At 43.6% G+C, this 13,454-nt stretch overlaps 1 protein-coding gene across 1 annotated transcript; it reads right to left on the reverse strand.

The window, feature by feature from the left end:
* Window positions 1–2,666: 2,666 nt before the first annotated feature.
* Window positions 2,667–13,228, reverse strand: LOC104400316 (F-box/WD repeat-containing protein 10-like; the record flags this gene model as incomplete). Its single annotated transcript, XM_010020899.1, has 12 exons — window positions 2,667–3,514; window positions 4,899–5,054; window positions 5,956–6,200; window positions 7,087–7,245; window positions 7,805–7,947; window positions 8,837–8,985; window positions 9,524–9,645; window positions 10,589–10,792; window positions 11,168–11,280; window positions 11,790–11,912; window positions 12,826–12,953; window positions 13,046–13,228. Coding segments are annotated over 12 exons (2,573 nt in total), but the record flags the coding sequence as incomplete, so codon positions are not given.
* Window positions 13,229–13,454: the final 226 nt, after the last annotated feature.

Genomic DNA, 13,454 nt, shown 5'->3' on the forward strand with positions numbered 1-13,454 from the left:
GGCTCCAGAGCAGAGCTGCTCCAGCCCCTCCCTGCTTCTGGCGCAGGTCAAAACCAAACAAACCCAACTCTATACCCTAAAAAACATGATAGAAAAGACTGAGAATAGAGCAGTATTTGTAGAGCAAGGGAAGCCTGAGGAGCCACCCTGAGAGGGGACGTGTTAAGCTTCCAATTCTACAAAGTGTACAGCAAGGCACAGAGCTCGGAGGAGAAAAAGCACAAGTTCACAACACCCTGATCTCAAAGTTGCTCATTGCCACCACCAGCAAGGGCCAGGGGTCCGTCAGTGGCTGCAGGAAACCCATCTGCAAAGAGCTCATCTCAAACACGCTGCCCAGCGGGGTTTGTATGTGAACAACGCAGGAAACATGCATTAGGGAAGAAATGAGTAAATTCACGCTACATTGGGAAAGGAAGGCGGCAAAGTTAACGATATGGTTATTCCTTCCAGTTGTTCTTCCATCTGTTCTGGCAAGCGCAGGGGAACGGAGAGGTTGCTGCGCAATGAGGCACAACATTGCTTTATTACTTGCTGCCTATTTGAAGGACCATGACTTGATCCTGGTTGAAGCAAAAAGGGTCTCGGCTTTCTTACCATAACCAGTTCAGGCTATAACTGCTTGCTGGGTGGATCTGGCAGCTGATGTATTCTTGAAGGACTATGTATTTAGCTCGGATTTAAGTATTTTGGGGACTAGCTCATCCCTTGGTGTATTCCTATGCAATGCTTGCTTAAGTCAGCATGCCATTTCACAGGCAATCCAAAGCTATTACTGATAATACAATACTATATAAACACTTAATTTGCTTTTTATGTCCCTGCTGTTGCCTCTTTTTATTACTCTCTGGCTCCTTCGCATCATGACATGTCAGGCACCATTCCTCTGCTGAAATACAAACACTTCTAGCTATAACAAACACTCACAAGGCATGTTTAGTTCAGAAGCGCCTGTCGAGCTATACAGACAAAATCACTGCAACATCAATACGGTATCATCACACCAGGATAAGGTTATCTACACTTTGTGGATGACAAGTACAACATTAACAGCACCTACCTACAACAAAGCTCAGCCTGGCTTACTCTCTGCTTGCAGGTACATCCCATCATGCACAAGAGCAATGCTGCCCACCGCACCCCCAGGCTGTCTCCCCTGCCCAGCCAAAGGCCATGCATGCAGAAAGGTCAGTTTAATTCAGAAGTGAGTTATTAAAGAGTAAAACTACCGCTTAGTTACTTTAGTAAGTGGCTTCACATACCATGTATGACATCTGCCCAGATGTTAATTCCCTTCCAACGCATCTCTGGTGCCCAGCTTCTGGCTTTGCATCCTCTGTGCTGAACTAAAGGAGATGACAAAAGGACCTGGTCCAGTTCTGCCTTTGTAAGTAGTTTCACACAACTCTTTGGCTGAAGCATCTCAAAAGAGCCTGAGAACCCACGCCTGCAGGCAGATTCTGATTTATTGACTCCAAATAGGAAGATGACACTTTAATCCTCCTCACTTCAGCACGACTAAAAAGGCATCAGACTTTCCGTGATGTTTTTCCATCAGACTTCTCTGTTACATGCTTTTTTCCAGGGGAGTTGTTGCAAAGGGCTTCTGGCTGCAGCTGTGCTGGGCTAAGCCTGATTTCTTGTGAGAAAGTGCCATCCCGTGGTTAAGAGTGAAATCCTTGCTGCTTCGGGTCTGAAAACTAACAACAGGCAAAGCCACCTCAGACAACTTACTGTCCATTGTTAGCAATGTCTGGCTTAATCCCAGGGTTTGGGAGTTGAAAATGACATTAAAATAAGCAAACCAAAACTAACCAGACTTTAATCGCAAACCAGAACTGCTGCCAGAAGGACCTTTGGCTTACCTGTGAGCAGGAGTGTCCTCAGCACAAGACGATAACAGAGAAATTTCTGCTATGCTGGCCCATATACTCACAGTTGCACAACTAGAAGGGTGTTTGTCTTCCCAATTCAAGCTGATTTAAGTCCTGAGCATTAGTGGAAACCAAGCATATTAAGCCATTTTATCCACAAAAACAGAGAAATAAGAAAGTAATGGTTTCTAGTTTAACACAAATTAAACTTTAAGCTGCTTTCCAGCTGGGTGTCCCCAGCACATCCTGGTGCCTGGGGCTGTTCCTCCCCAGGGGCAGAACTTGGCATTTCCCCTTGCTGAACTGCACCAGATCTCTCTCAGCCCACCCCTTTAGGTCCCTCTAGACAGCAGCAACAATCTGGTGCATCAGCCACCCTTGCCTGCATCATCTGCATCATCATCATCCACATCATTAATTAATGAAGATGTTAAACAGAATCAGGCCCAGTATCAACCCCTGGACTACACCACTAGTTACTGGCCTCCAACTAGACTCATGCTGAGGTCACCACCCTCTCAGCTCAGATGCTCAGGCAGTTTTCAGTCCGCACTTCTTCAGCTTATAAATCTAATTAATCCACATGAACTCTAATGAGACTTTTATTATTATTAGTCACAGTTGCACCATATGTTGAGCTGTATTCCTGTCAAACAGTGCTGTGTTTGTAGTAACTGCAGGTCTAGCATCTAGGAGAGGACTCAGCCCTTTCCTTGCCTTGGGAAATAGCTGAATGTACCAATATCATTGGAAAAAAACTTACAGTGGAAATAATCCCTCAATGAGGTAAGATCAGATAAATGTGTTAAACCCAAGTTCAGGAGCAGGTATTTTCCCTTCCCCAGTAAAAGAGTCTATAGGTAGGCCTTTAATTTTCATTAACCAGGCCTTCTTGCGTGCTCTTTGCTGTTCTTCTCTGAGCTTTTCCTGCTGTGCCTGATACTGTGCTACAGCAGCTGCCTCATACGCCTCCTTCTGTTTCCCTGTCAGAAGCCTGAACTCCCCATCACTCCAGGAGGGGCTTGCAGCATATGGACAGAAGGACTTTCTTCTCATCGAAAACGCTTCATTTTTCATTTGTGCAATGATCACACGTGTTGATTTGATCAGTTGAGAAGAAGCTGCAAAGGGACTGGCGACATGAACCTCCTCTTCTGCGAAAGAAACAGCTTTACCATGACCACTGTGAGCTTTCTTTTCCTTCAACAAATCACAAGTCTTGGGACGTACCACAGAAGGAGCAGGGATGGAGGAATTCACATTGGGTCCATACAAAGAGTTTTTGAGCTTGAGCTGCAGCATTTTGGTTTCAAAGGGGACAGAAATTCTTCTCACAGTCAGAGAATCACTGTGCAGTCTTGCACGTTGGAGCTGGACTGTCTGATCCCTTTTGTGTGGCAGAGGAGTTTTGTACTTTTGTACCTTTGCAGGGTACTGATGCTCTGGAGGAGGTTCCCATGCTTCCCTGACTTTCACATCATGCTCAGTGCTGGAGCTGTCCGGGGCTGGCTTGCAGGCGTTCTGCAGTGTGCCGACCATTAAGAGGAACTTGTCAGGGGACGTTGGACATCTTGGATCTCTTTTCCTTTCATGCTGCAAAGTAGCTTCTGCCTTGTCACAGCCTTGTTCAGATTTGCCACCTGTTTCCAAAAACAAAACAATACATTTGGAGTTGAGGATGGTTTTTGTGATCGTTGTTGGCAGGGTAGTACTCAGAGTAAGACCAGGGATGGATGCTGGATTGACCTGCATATGGGCAGTCCAAGTATATCTACAGAACAGGCAGCATTGGAAGCTACAAGCCAATGGTGCCCATTTCAGTTTACTCATTCTTGGCTTCACTAGTGACATTGCCAACATCAGAGGCAATTCTGTCCCAGTTAACTGAAAAGTGTTCCTTGCCAGAGCCTGTGTGGGTTAAACTGAAGTCAGATTCTTTAGCGTACATTGCACTTTGTGGCTGGTTTGGTATCCACCTTTCAGAAACAATGGTTTCTGAAAGGAATGAGGTTCCTCAGCACCTTTTTCCATGCACCCCTTCCTTATCTTACAGTCTGCTTTGGGAAAGGCTTCAAGACAAGTCAGTTCCCAGCAGAAATCTTTGGAGTAGCTTAACATCTGAGAACCACTTGAACTGTTACTACTCAGAGATGCATTTGAATTGGAAATCACAAGACATGCTTCATAGCCTAACTTTGCTACATCAAGGCATATAGGGAGGGACCTGTGTATGACAGACACATCAAGATGGGTAGTGTAATTATGCCCTTGACTAAGAACTAGATGAGGATGGCAAGACAGAGTAAGACACTTAGTCCCATGGCCTTGCTGCAGCAACTCATTTGTCACTTTGCAGTGTCACATCATTTGTGTATTGTTGCTTTGCAGTACAACTATGTTTTTCCAGACTGGTTAGCTGAAATTTCTGCCCTCTAGGAATGTGTTTCAGAGAGCATTAAGTTACAGTGCAGAAAGGCAGAATACAGCAAAACAAGCTAATGAAAATCACTCCTTGTTCCTCATTCACAGGATTTAGAACTGTTTAATCCGCACATACATATGACCCTGCAGCTTAGTTACAAACACCAGGAGCTTAGGGTTAGAGACTTACAATTGGTACAGCTCTTCTGCAGTAAGACATCAGTCTGTGTTAAAGATCCCAACAGATTCTAAATATAAAACCTGAGAAAAACTACCTTAAGGAGACACATGCCACATGCCACAGACTGATCTCAGCACTGTCTCATTTGCAAGTTGCAGGTTGCAGTGGTTTTGCTGGCTGGGACAACTTAGGAAGGTTTTTAAACAGTTTTCTGAGTTACTGTATTGATTAAAAACACCAACTACTTGAATAAGTTTCATGCAGAATTCTCCTACACCTGATAAAGCAATCAGAAATAGAATAAAGATACAATAAAAAAACCCTAGATACCAGAGAACGAAGCCTTATAGCTAAAGCTTAGAACTTTTCCTGGTTTATTTGCTTGATCTAAAGCAGCTCCTGTAGGCTGCATCTGTCCTTACCAGCATTTGCGAGGATCCTTGCAGAACATTCTCTCACTGACTTTTCCAAGGCTTCCGTGGTGCCAGGGATGAAAAGCTTTTCCTGCTGCTCTGCCCGAATATGAAAAGGCTGCTGCTGCTGGTGAGCTGCTGGTGTCATCAATTCATACCAGGGACCTAGAAAGCGGAAGAATAAGTCATCTCTAAACTCTGCTGAAGTGAAACTTATTTAGTGAAATCAACATAACTGATGGGATGTTAAGTCTTTGATTACTGCTTTGCCTCTTATCACAGCTTCTGAAAGTCTAGGTGTTAGAAAAAATCCAAACATATTTGATGAGCAGAAACCACACAATTCAAAGGTGGCAACAAAGGTTGGTTTTAAAGAATATTATGTATACACAACCCATAACTTTTGCTACTAAAATTAAAATATGGTGGAGTTCCTCTTTGTTTCCTGCTTCTACAAACTGTACATCTTTTACCTCCTTTTACCTGCATCAAAGAGGTTAGCATCTGATGGCCTTAAAAGCATTGAAAGTTCTTAACCCATCAGTTTGTCTGCAATATACAGCTTGTAGAGCTGGAAGATTCATGATACATCCTGTGTTAACTAACTCTGACTTAAAAATAAAGAACATAATTGTTATAATTTAAAAGGTGTCTGTTTATGTGCAGTTGCAGTTCCTGGTGATGGCAGATCCTGAATGCAGGTGTACTATGACTTTCTGGAGTCTTTATTAATAAAGAATTCAAGCACTGAATCAGCAGCATGTTTCCATGCACACCAGCTGTAAAAATGAATACTACTGATTTCTCTATTACACAGCTGCAAAATGACACTGCCTGTCTTGACAAACACGTTGAATTTATACCAGACGTGTCTCAAAAGGTACAAAGGTTTTACAAAAGCCTAAAATCAACAGAACCATGGAAACGCAACAGCGCATCTACCACACTGCACTTCAAGAAAAGCAGAGAGTCAGTATATTGATTAGGATGAAGGCAGTGACTACTTGAAATGATTTCTAACTCATTTTAGAAAAGAGCAGTGTACTGCAGAGGCTGTGTGTAATACTTGGAGATGTTCCAGAGCTTTTTGGTGGCTGGAAGTAATGCAGGTCAAGGTCTAGTCTCGCCCGAGAAGGTCGATGCTGCTGGCTGACACTGCGGCGCTTCGCTCGCTGAATGGATTTCCTGCGAGAAGTCCCTTTGTCCTGTTTTTTCTTCCCTGCCACCTTTCTGTCAGCATCTAAGGTGTAGTCCCACCTGGTCTCCTCAAACTCAAGCAGCAGCAGATTGCTTGATGAATTGATCACCATCCTGGAGAAGGGAAGGGGAAGCCCATAGAAGCACTGATAACATTAACAGAGCAGTTACTACCTAAGGGTCCCATTTGCTTCTGTGCAATACAAAACCCTTAAACAGATCCAAGACAACCAACACGCTTCTAAGGGAGCAATAGCAATTAGTTCCATCAGTCAGATGCTGCGCACTTTAACTTATGTTCTGTGTGAGCTCTGTGGGGCTCTTTTCATTCCACTCTATGGTAAAATTAGTTCTAAAATAATTAGGATGGAAATTGCCAACAGCAAACTGAGCTAGATCAGTGCAATGCCAAAAGAAACTGAAGATATCATGTCATTAGGGACATTTAAACCTAAATTGGAGGGGTGTACTGGGTCTGGTTGGGATGGAGTTAGTTTTCTTCATAGCAGCCCGTATATTGCTGTGGTTTAGAGTCGTGACCAAAACAGCATTGATGACACAGCAGAGTTCTAGTTATTGCTTACACAAAAGCTGGAAACTTTCTTTAGTTTAGAGGTGCAGAAGTGAATGAACCTGGAAGGATTTTTCATTATTGGCTTTTATAAAGAGGTAGTAGGTCAGGAACAAGAAAAGGCTTTGTCAGGCCCTGGTTTGATTCTCTTACCTCTTAAGAAATCTGGGCTCAGAGTTCAGCTTTACAGTTGCATCTATATTGTAAGTTACATAGAAACAGGAAATTGTACATTGCTGAGTGGACTAAGAAAATCTCTTTTCAGCCATTGTTATAAAAACATGATTATTAAAGCAGTCACTAAGCAATAGAGCCCTTTAAAACTGACTTGTGAGAAGGACAGTAAAAGGAAAAATTATAGAATTCCTTAAATTACAATGTCATCTACCTAATTTGGTTCAGAGACTGATGGCAGCAGTTGTCACCAACCTGTTTCCTGCAATATAGAAAGAAGATATGGGATCCCCTTTGTTATTGGCCACCAACACTTTCAGGCAGATTCCAGTCAAGTAGTTAAATATACGGATCTTTCCATCAGCACAACCGCTGATGACTCTGAGATAGAGGAACTCCAGAGAGAGAACTTCCCTGCAAAACACAGCACATCACCATGCTTTAACAAGGAGACACCATCAGATACCTCTTGTCTTGGAGGAGGTGCAAAGGTCTGCCTCTGTCAACAGCCTAAACAGAGGAGCTGATCAAGATGTTTAAGAGGCCTAATAGTGAAGTCCTTCACAATCACTCCATGCCCAAACCAACCAACCCATCACACCTTCATAGCAACCAGTACAGTTATAGCCATCTGCTGCTATTTCAGTTTTCATTTTTATGTCTAGGAAAGCAAATGATAGTGTGAAACCCTGTTGTATACAGGTTGAGATCCCCAAAATAGTGGACTATGCACTGTCTGTCATAAGTCATCCCTGCCTGAGAGCAGGGATACTTGCGTTTTAGGTTGTTATAAGTCTTAACTGGCACATGCTGGTTGTGACCATGTGTGCCTGACACTGGTTTTAAGATGAAGACTATTGAAAGTGAGGATATATCAGATACTAGGGCTGATAATTAAAGCATTTTGTGTTTCTATTTTGTGTTCAGATTAAGTAGACTGTTGAGTACAACTTGAAACACATCCGATTCCTACTTAGGGTGGCGGAAAGCTATTAGGCATCTTTTAAGTTTTCCCAACATGCTCCATCCCAGGACATATCCGTCGGTGCTTCCTGTGACTAGATGCCACTGATCAAAGGACAAGCACCTAACTGGGCCTTGGTGCCCCTCCAGTATCTGCAAAGGAAAAGAAATAGGTGCAACACTGTCAACAATCTGGATGTAAGTATGCCAAGGTATATTAAGGCATTCAGAAAAACAGCTTTATATATTGTATTGTAGTTTTACTGGGTGTTGTTATACCAATGCACCCTATGGATAACTGTGTAAGTTTTATAATCACTTATAAGAAATGTTCTGGGTTTGCTGATGATGAGCTTCTAGCATGGAATTAACATCGATTTTCTATCTTTATTACATTAAATAGATGTTACTGCACTGAGACCTTTGTGACCTCTTGAATGTTCACCCAGGAGAGAAGAGAGTGGACTGCTGTGGCTATAGTGGAAGGGGCAATTGCAAACTTAGCTCAGCTGGACCTGGGATATCTTGCAACTTTCAACTCCTCTCTATATGTAGAGAGAGCTTCACTCCTCTCAGATGTGGACTAATACTAATCCTGGTTGCCTGCTAAGGTAATTAGCAGGCTCTGCCCTCAATCTTCCCATTGCAGAGTAGCTATCCAGCAGCTTCAGCTTTATAAACTGGTTCTGAGAGCAAATCTTGTATTTTGGGCTAACCCATGATACCTCCAACCCCAAGAGCTGTTAGACAAGCCCTCCCACCCCCTTCCCAGGATCTAATTATTTCTACAGGAGCAGAGATGAAGATATCTTCAGAGAACAAGCGATGATGGGGGTTAAGCAAAGCAAATCAAACCCTGGGTTAAAATTGACTATTTGCTTACAGGTAGTTCTGCAGTTCATAAATAGTTCTACCAGTTTATGGAATTCTCCAAAACCAAAAGCAGTCTAAAGCCTTTGGCAAAAGCAAAAGGCTATGATAAACTAACACAGAAGATTTCTGACCATTTAGCACAAAATTATCCAGCTAAGAAGAAACTTACTTTGATCAGAGCACCGGTATCAGCACTCCAGACCTTCACCAGCCCTCGGTCAGACCCGCTGACAATATTGGTGCCATTCATTTTAACCACCCCAATAGCACTGTTGTGCTTGAGAGTCTTGAGACATTTCCCAGTCTCCAAGCTCCACACTGTTAGGGGGAAAGGGGAAAAAATGTTACAAATATATATGCCCCAGTGATAAGTTTTGCTGAGTACAACATGAGTTAAAAGATACTATTGGAATTACAGCTACAACTTGTAGCTGCAGCTCCACATGGAGCCAAGTGTTGACCTAAAACATAACTACATGGCAAAAACATTTTAAATTCAAAGTTCAGAAAATAACACAACTTTTCCATCCTTATTCTATAAGCAAACCTCTGGCAAAGCTGAAAGTTGATATTACTTGGCCAAGCAAGGGCCAGCCCTATAGCCACAGAACTGAATAGAAGCAGAAACAATGAGAATTTATTCAATGACACAGTCAGAGACCTTGTATGAGCATGGGTCCACAGCTTAGGCTGTTCTGGAAGCAAAAATGACACACTAAAATTCACCCTCTGATTTATAGGCTTAGTTTCATGCTCACACGCTGTACGTGTCACACTCATCACACCTCACGTGTACCCTGCCCATTGTTTGCTGCTGTTTGCCTTTGGCCGGGAAGCTCCTAGTCTTGGCTCTCACCTTTCACTGTCCCATCTTTGGCTCCTGTCACAAACTGCTCTTCATGTAAATCCAAGCAGGTGATTGTCCCACTGTGGCCATTGAACATTTTCACACAAATACCACTGTATAGATTCCAGCATCTACTAAGGACCAACCAAAAAAGGAATAAAGTTACTAATCAATAAGATTAATTAGCTAATTTCCTACTTAATAGGCCCAGCTCTTCTCCCATACATGCATGGTTAAAATCAGGAGTCATTCTACTAAGGTGTCAGAGGATTTGGAATGATCAATTCAGGCTTAGTATTAAAGTTTTTATCCATATACTGTGTTCTTCAGCCTCTAAACTGCTTCGAAACCTGTGGCCAGTTTTCAACTTTGGCGTGGTTACCTTCAATTAACCTTAAAGAGCAGAGTTTTACAAGGTAAGGTTGTTTATTTACAGGCTGATGCCAAGATGATTGCTGTTGACTTTATGTAGGGGACTAAAACCCACACTTACACAAACAACCCTTTCTGAGCAGGGAGGACAGAGCCTGAATGGGTGTAAATCCTTGTTAAATGCTGACTGTGATGAAACCGTGCAATTTTTTTCACCCCTCATCATGATACTGTTAGGATTTGGTGGCAAATGTAAGAACTGATTGTCTCCAACCCTCATTTCAGGGTGCAATACCTGGAAAGAAGCAGCTGTACCAGGGTGTTGAGCCTGCTTCGCACAACAGGCCTTCTGGAATGGCATGGAGAAACCCAGCCACCCTGAACTTGATGCTGACATTAGCAAGGCCAGAATCTCACTGCAAGGGCTAATTTGAAACATATCTGGTGGTTTAGGGCATTTTAAGAAAGCCTGTGCTTCCCTGTGTTTTCCTTTCTTATGGCTCAGTATTGGGTGGAACAGGGAAATGGAAGCTGTCCTGTATGAGCAGGGGATGTGTTCCTTTATCTACTGTCCTTTCTTCATTACTCTAATGAAAAGTGGTGGAAGGAGTATTCCTTAAGCCTTGGGGTGGAAGGATTAGAGTTTCACATTTCCTAGCCCAAGGGGCTGGTGTTCCATGGCGCAGTCCCAGCATTGCTCACCTGATGCTGAGATCGAAGCTTGCGCTGAGAACAAACCCCTTCTTCTCATTGAGATAGAGCGCTTTGATACTCCCAGCATGGCCAGAGAGCAGAGGAGGCAGTTCCTTTATTCCTGGCATACCAAGAAACCTCACTTTTCGATCTGCAGAGCCAACAGCTACCAACTTTCCACCACAGTAATGGATTACTCTGCTTTGGTCTGATCTGGGTAAGAAACAGTGACTAAGATGAGTACAACAGATCTAGGGCTGATTGGACAACCCAATGGACAATATGCTTAAGTGAGGAGTCCTTTGCAGGCACCACAACCAAGGTCCCTAGTTCAGCATACCCAAGTTTGCATCCAGAGGGTAGGATAAAGAAGGGAGAGGGCTCCTCCTGGCCCCATATCCCTTGTGATACACTGTAGATCACTAACACTTCTGGTATCTTCATAAAAACCTGGATTTGACACTGAGGACTTGTTAACACTGATGCTGAGACCCTTCTCCAACCATCCATTCTCACAGAAGGATCACAGGGAATGGGACAGGTTTTCAGAAGCTGCTGTTCAGCCCTACAGTCAGGCAGTTTACTCACTGGTCCATGAGGATACGAATATTGTAGGAGCCACAGAAGACATTTCTCTCTTCCAGCTGGATTGCATCAGTTTTCAGACCATTATAGGTTTCCTGCAGATTGATTCCCTTCTCCTAATGGAAAGGAAAACAGGGAATGTAACTCAGGGAAGAGGAATGCAGTATTATTCCACAGTATTAAATGCATCAGCTTGTCCATACTGCAGTGATGAGACCAGAGAGAGAAAAGTGTTGGTAAGAACACCCAGAGTGCATAGACTTCTGGTTAGTGCAGAAAGAAGGGTTGTTCCCATGTTCTCTGGCAAAAGGGAAGACCCTTTATTCTCTGGGACAAGGGCTGCATCCTTGTGATGCTGCCCAGCTGTGCCAGCACCTGATCTTTGAGGCTATGCATGACACTGGGGGATGCATTAGGACAAGGCAGGAGTTCAGGGATGCAAGAAGGTGCTAAGCTAGCGCTGGTCCTTGTGAATTGCTCATGATGGGACAAACCAGGAGCAGGAGCTGGTGGAGAGAAAAGCAAGTCCAAATTCACTATCCTGTCTTCCAAAACCACCACATCCTCCTTCCTCCCCAAATATTGAAATGCAGGATCCACGGAAGACCAACAACTTCCAACATACCTTTATTTTACTTTGCCGATCCGTGCTTTTGGCTTCAATGACACCACCCTCCTCATTTAACTGTGGAATTGCCACTTTGACTGTTTTAGCATAGTTAGAAACAGCTCCTCTTGGGCGCAATCCCTAGAATAAACCAGCAGAAGCAACACGGTTACTACAGAGTCCGTGTACACAATGGATGCTACTCATGTGTCAGTGCTTCCATAGGACGCTACATGCAAAGCAGACCTGCACACGCTGACTTCTTCTTGTGGTGTAAGAGACCTGGCTTGAATTTACCACTTTGTTGGTAGATTTAACTTTTGGGTAAAATAATTACTTTCCATTTATTTCCAAACTCTAGTCATAAGCTTTTAAGAAGCTGTATCTTATCTTTGGTGAGCACTCAGGTGATTCAGAATCGCAACCCACTGAGATGAGAGGCTGTCAAATCATCTTTATCAATATTTAAGACTCATTTTTAATGTGTGAAACTTTCCATTCAGCCTTCTTTTAAGGCTAACAGAGAGCTGAGATTTCTATGGTCTCTGTAGGTATTTACCATCACACTTAGCTTTGTGTATGGCAGGTCTGTACTAACCAGGGCAAGCCTTTCCTAGAAGTTCTGCTTTATTGTGTCCCAGCCACCATCTCTGATGTTTCAGAAGGAAATCTGACATTCCCATCTTCCTAGAGGGAGCAAATAAAGCTAACTTTTGAGGTGCCTCAGGGAGCCCTTGTAGCTCTGCCCAGTTTCCACTAGCTCCTGGAAGTCCAGTATTTGCATTTGTGACCAAACTCTTCCTGATTACAGGAATGTTTTAATCCATCTTTAGAGTCACAGGCTCTCAAAGTCAGTAAAAGCTATTCTGTTGTGATCACTTGTGACAGTCTTGAGCATCTCATATGGCTTAGCTCTGCAGATAGAGGAAGAGGGAACAGAGCAAAGTGGGAGGTAACCTCTAGTAAAAGCAGCTCCATCCAGTGGCTTGGGCAGTAGGAGGAAAACACCATCTTTATCAAGTGTGTAACCACAGCAGAAGCCCAGGCATCATACCTGCAAATACACGATGTTCTCCCGTATTACGCTATGACACGCACGTTCCCTCTCGACCTCTGCGGCCAGATATTCCCAGCATCTGCTCACAGCAGCACATGAACTGAGGGATTTTTGATCCAAAAACCCTAAGAAATTCAAGGCACATATTGACTAACCCCTGAGCACACTGGAGACCATTCGTTACCCTTTGGGGAAACCAAAATCAGAGCAGCCTTACCCAGGATGTACATGGACAGATGAGGGGGCAGGCAGCGAATTAAGTCCTTGGGTGGGTTGGCAGGAGAGGGCAAGTGGAGAGATCTAGGAACCATGATGACATCTTGATAAGCTACAGACATAACAGGTGAGTTGTTCTCTGTATCAGGACTCTCCTGGATGAGGCATTCAGTGTTTTGACCACCTAGAAGACAGAGCAGTTTAGTCTTGTAAATGCTTGAGCTTTGGTGGCTACTGACAGTACTATTGTTAGCAATGCACTGCAAGAGTTGGTTGAGCTTAATCTGGCTCTTCTGCTAGTCCCTTTCATCCTGTACCATTCAAAGGAAAATGCTGGAAACCCCCTGGGTCCTGCAGGACAGTTCAAACAGTTTCCCCCCCCCAGTATTAAATACTCAGATAGTGGTACC

This window comes from Nestor notabilis, unplaced genomic scaffold (assembly GCF_000696875.1).
Source record: "Nestor notabilis isolate BGI_N333 unplaced genomic scaffold, ASM69687v1 scaffold9108, whole genome shotgun sequence".
Taxonomy (NCBI): Eukaryota; Metazoa; Chordata; class Aves; order Psittaciformes; family Psittacidae; genus Nestor; species Nestor notabilis.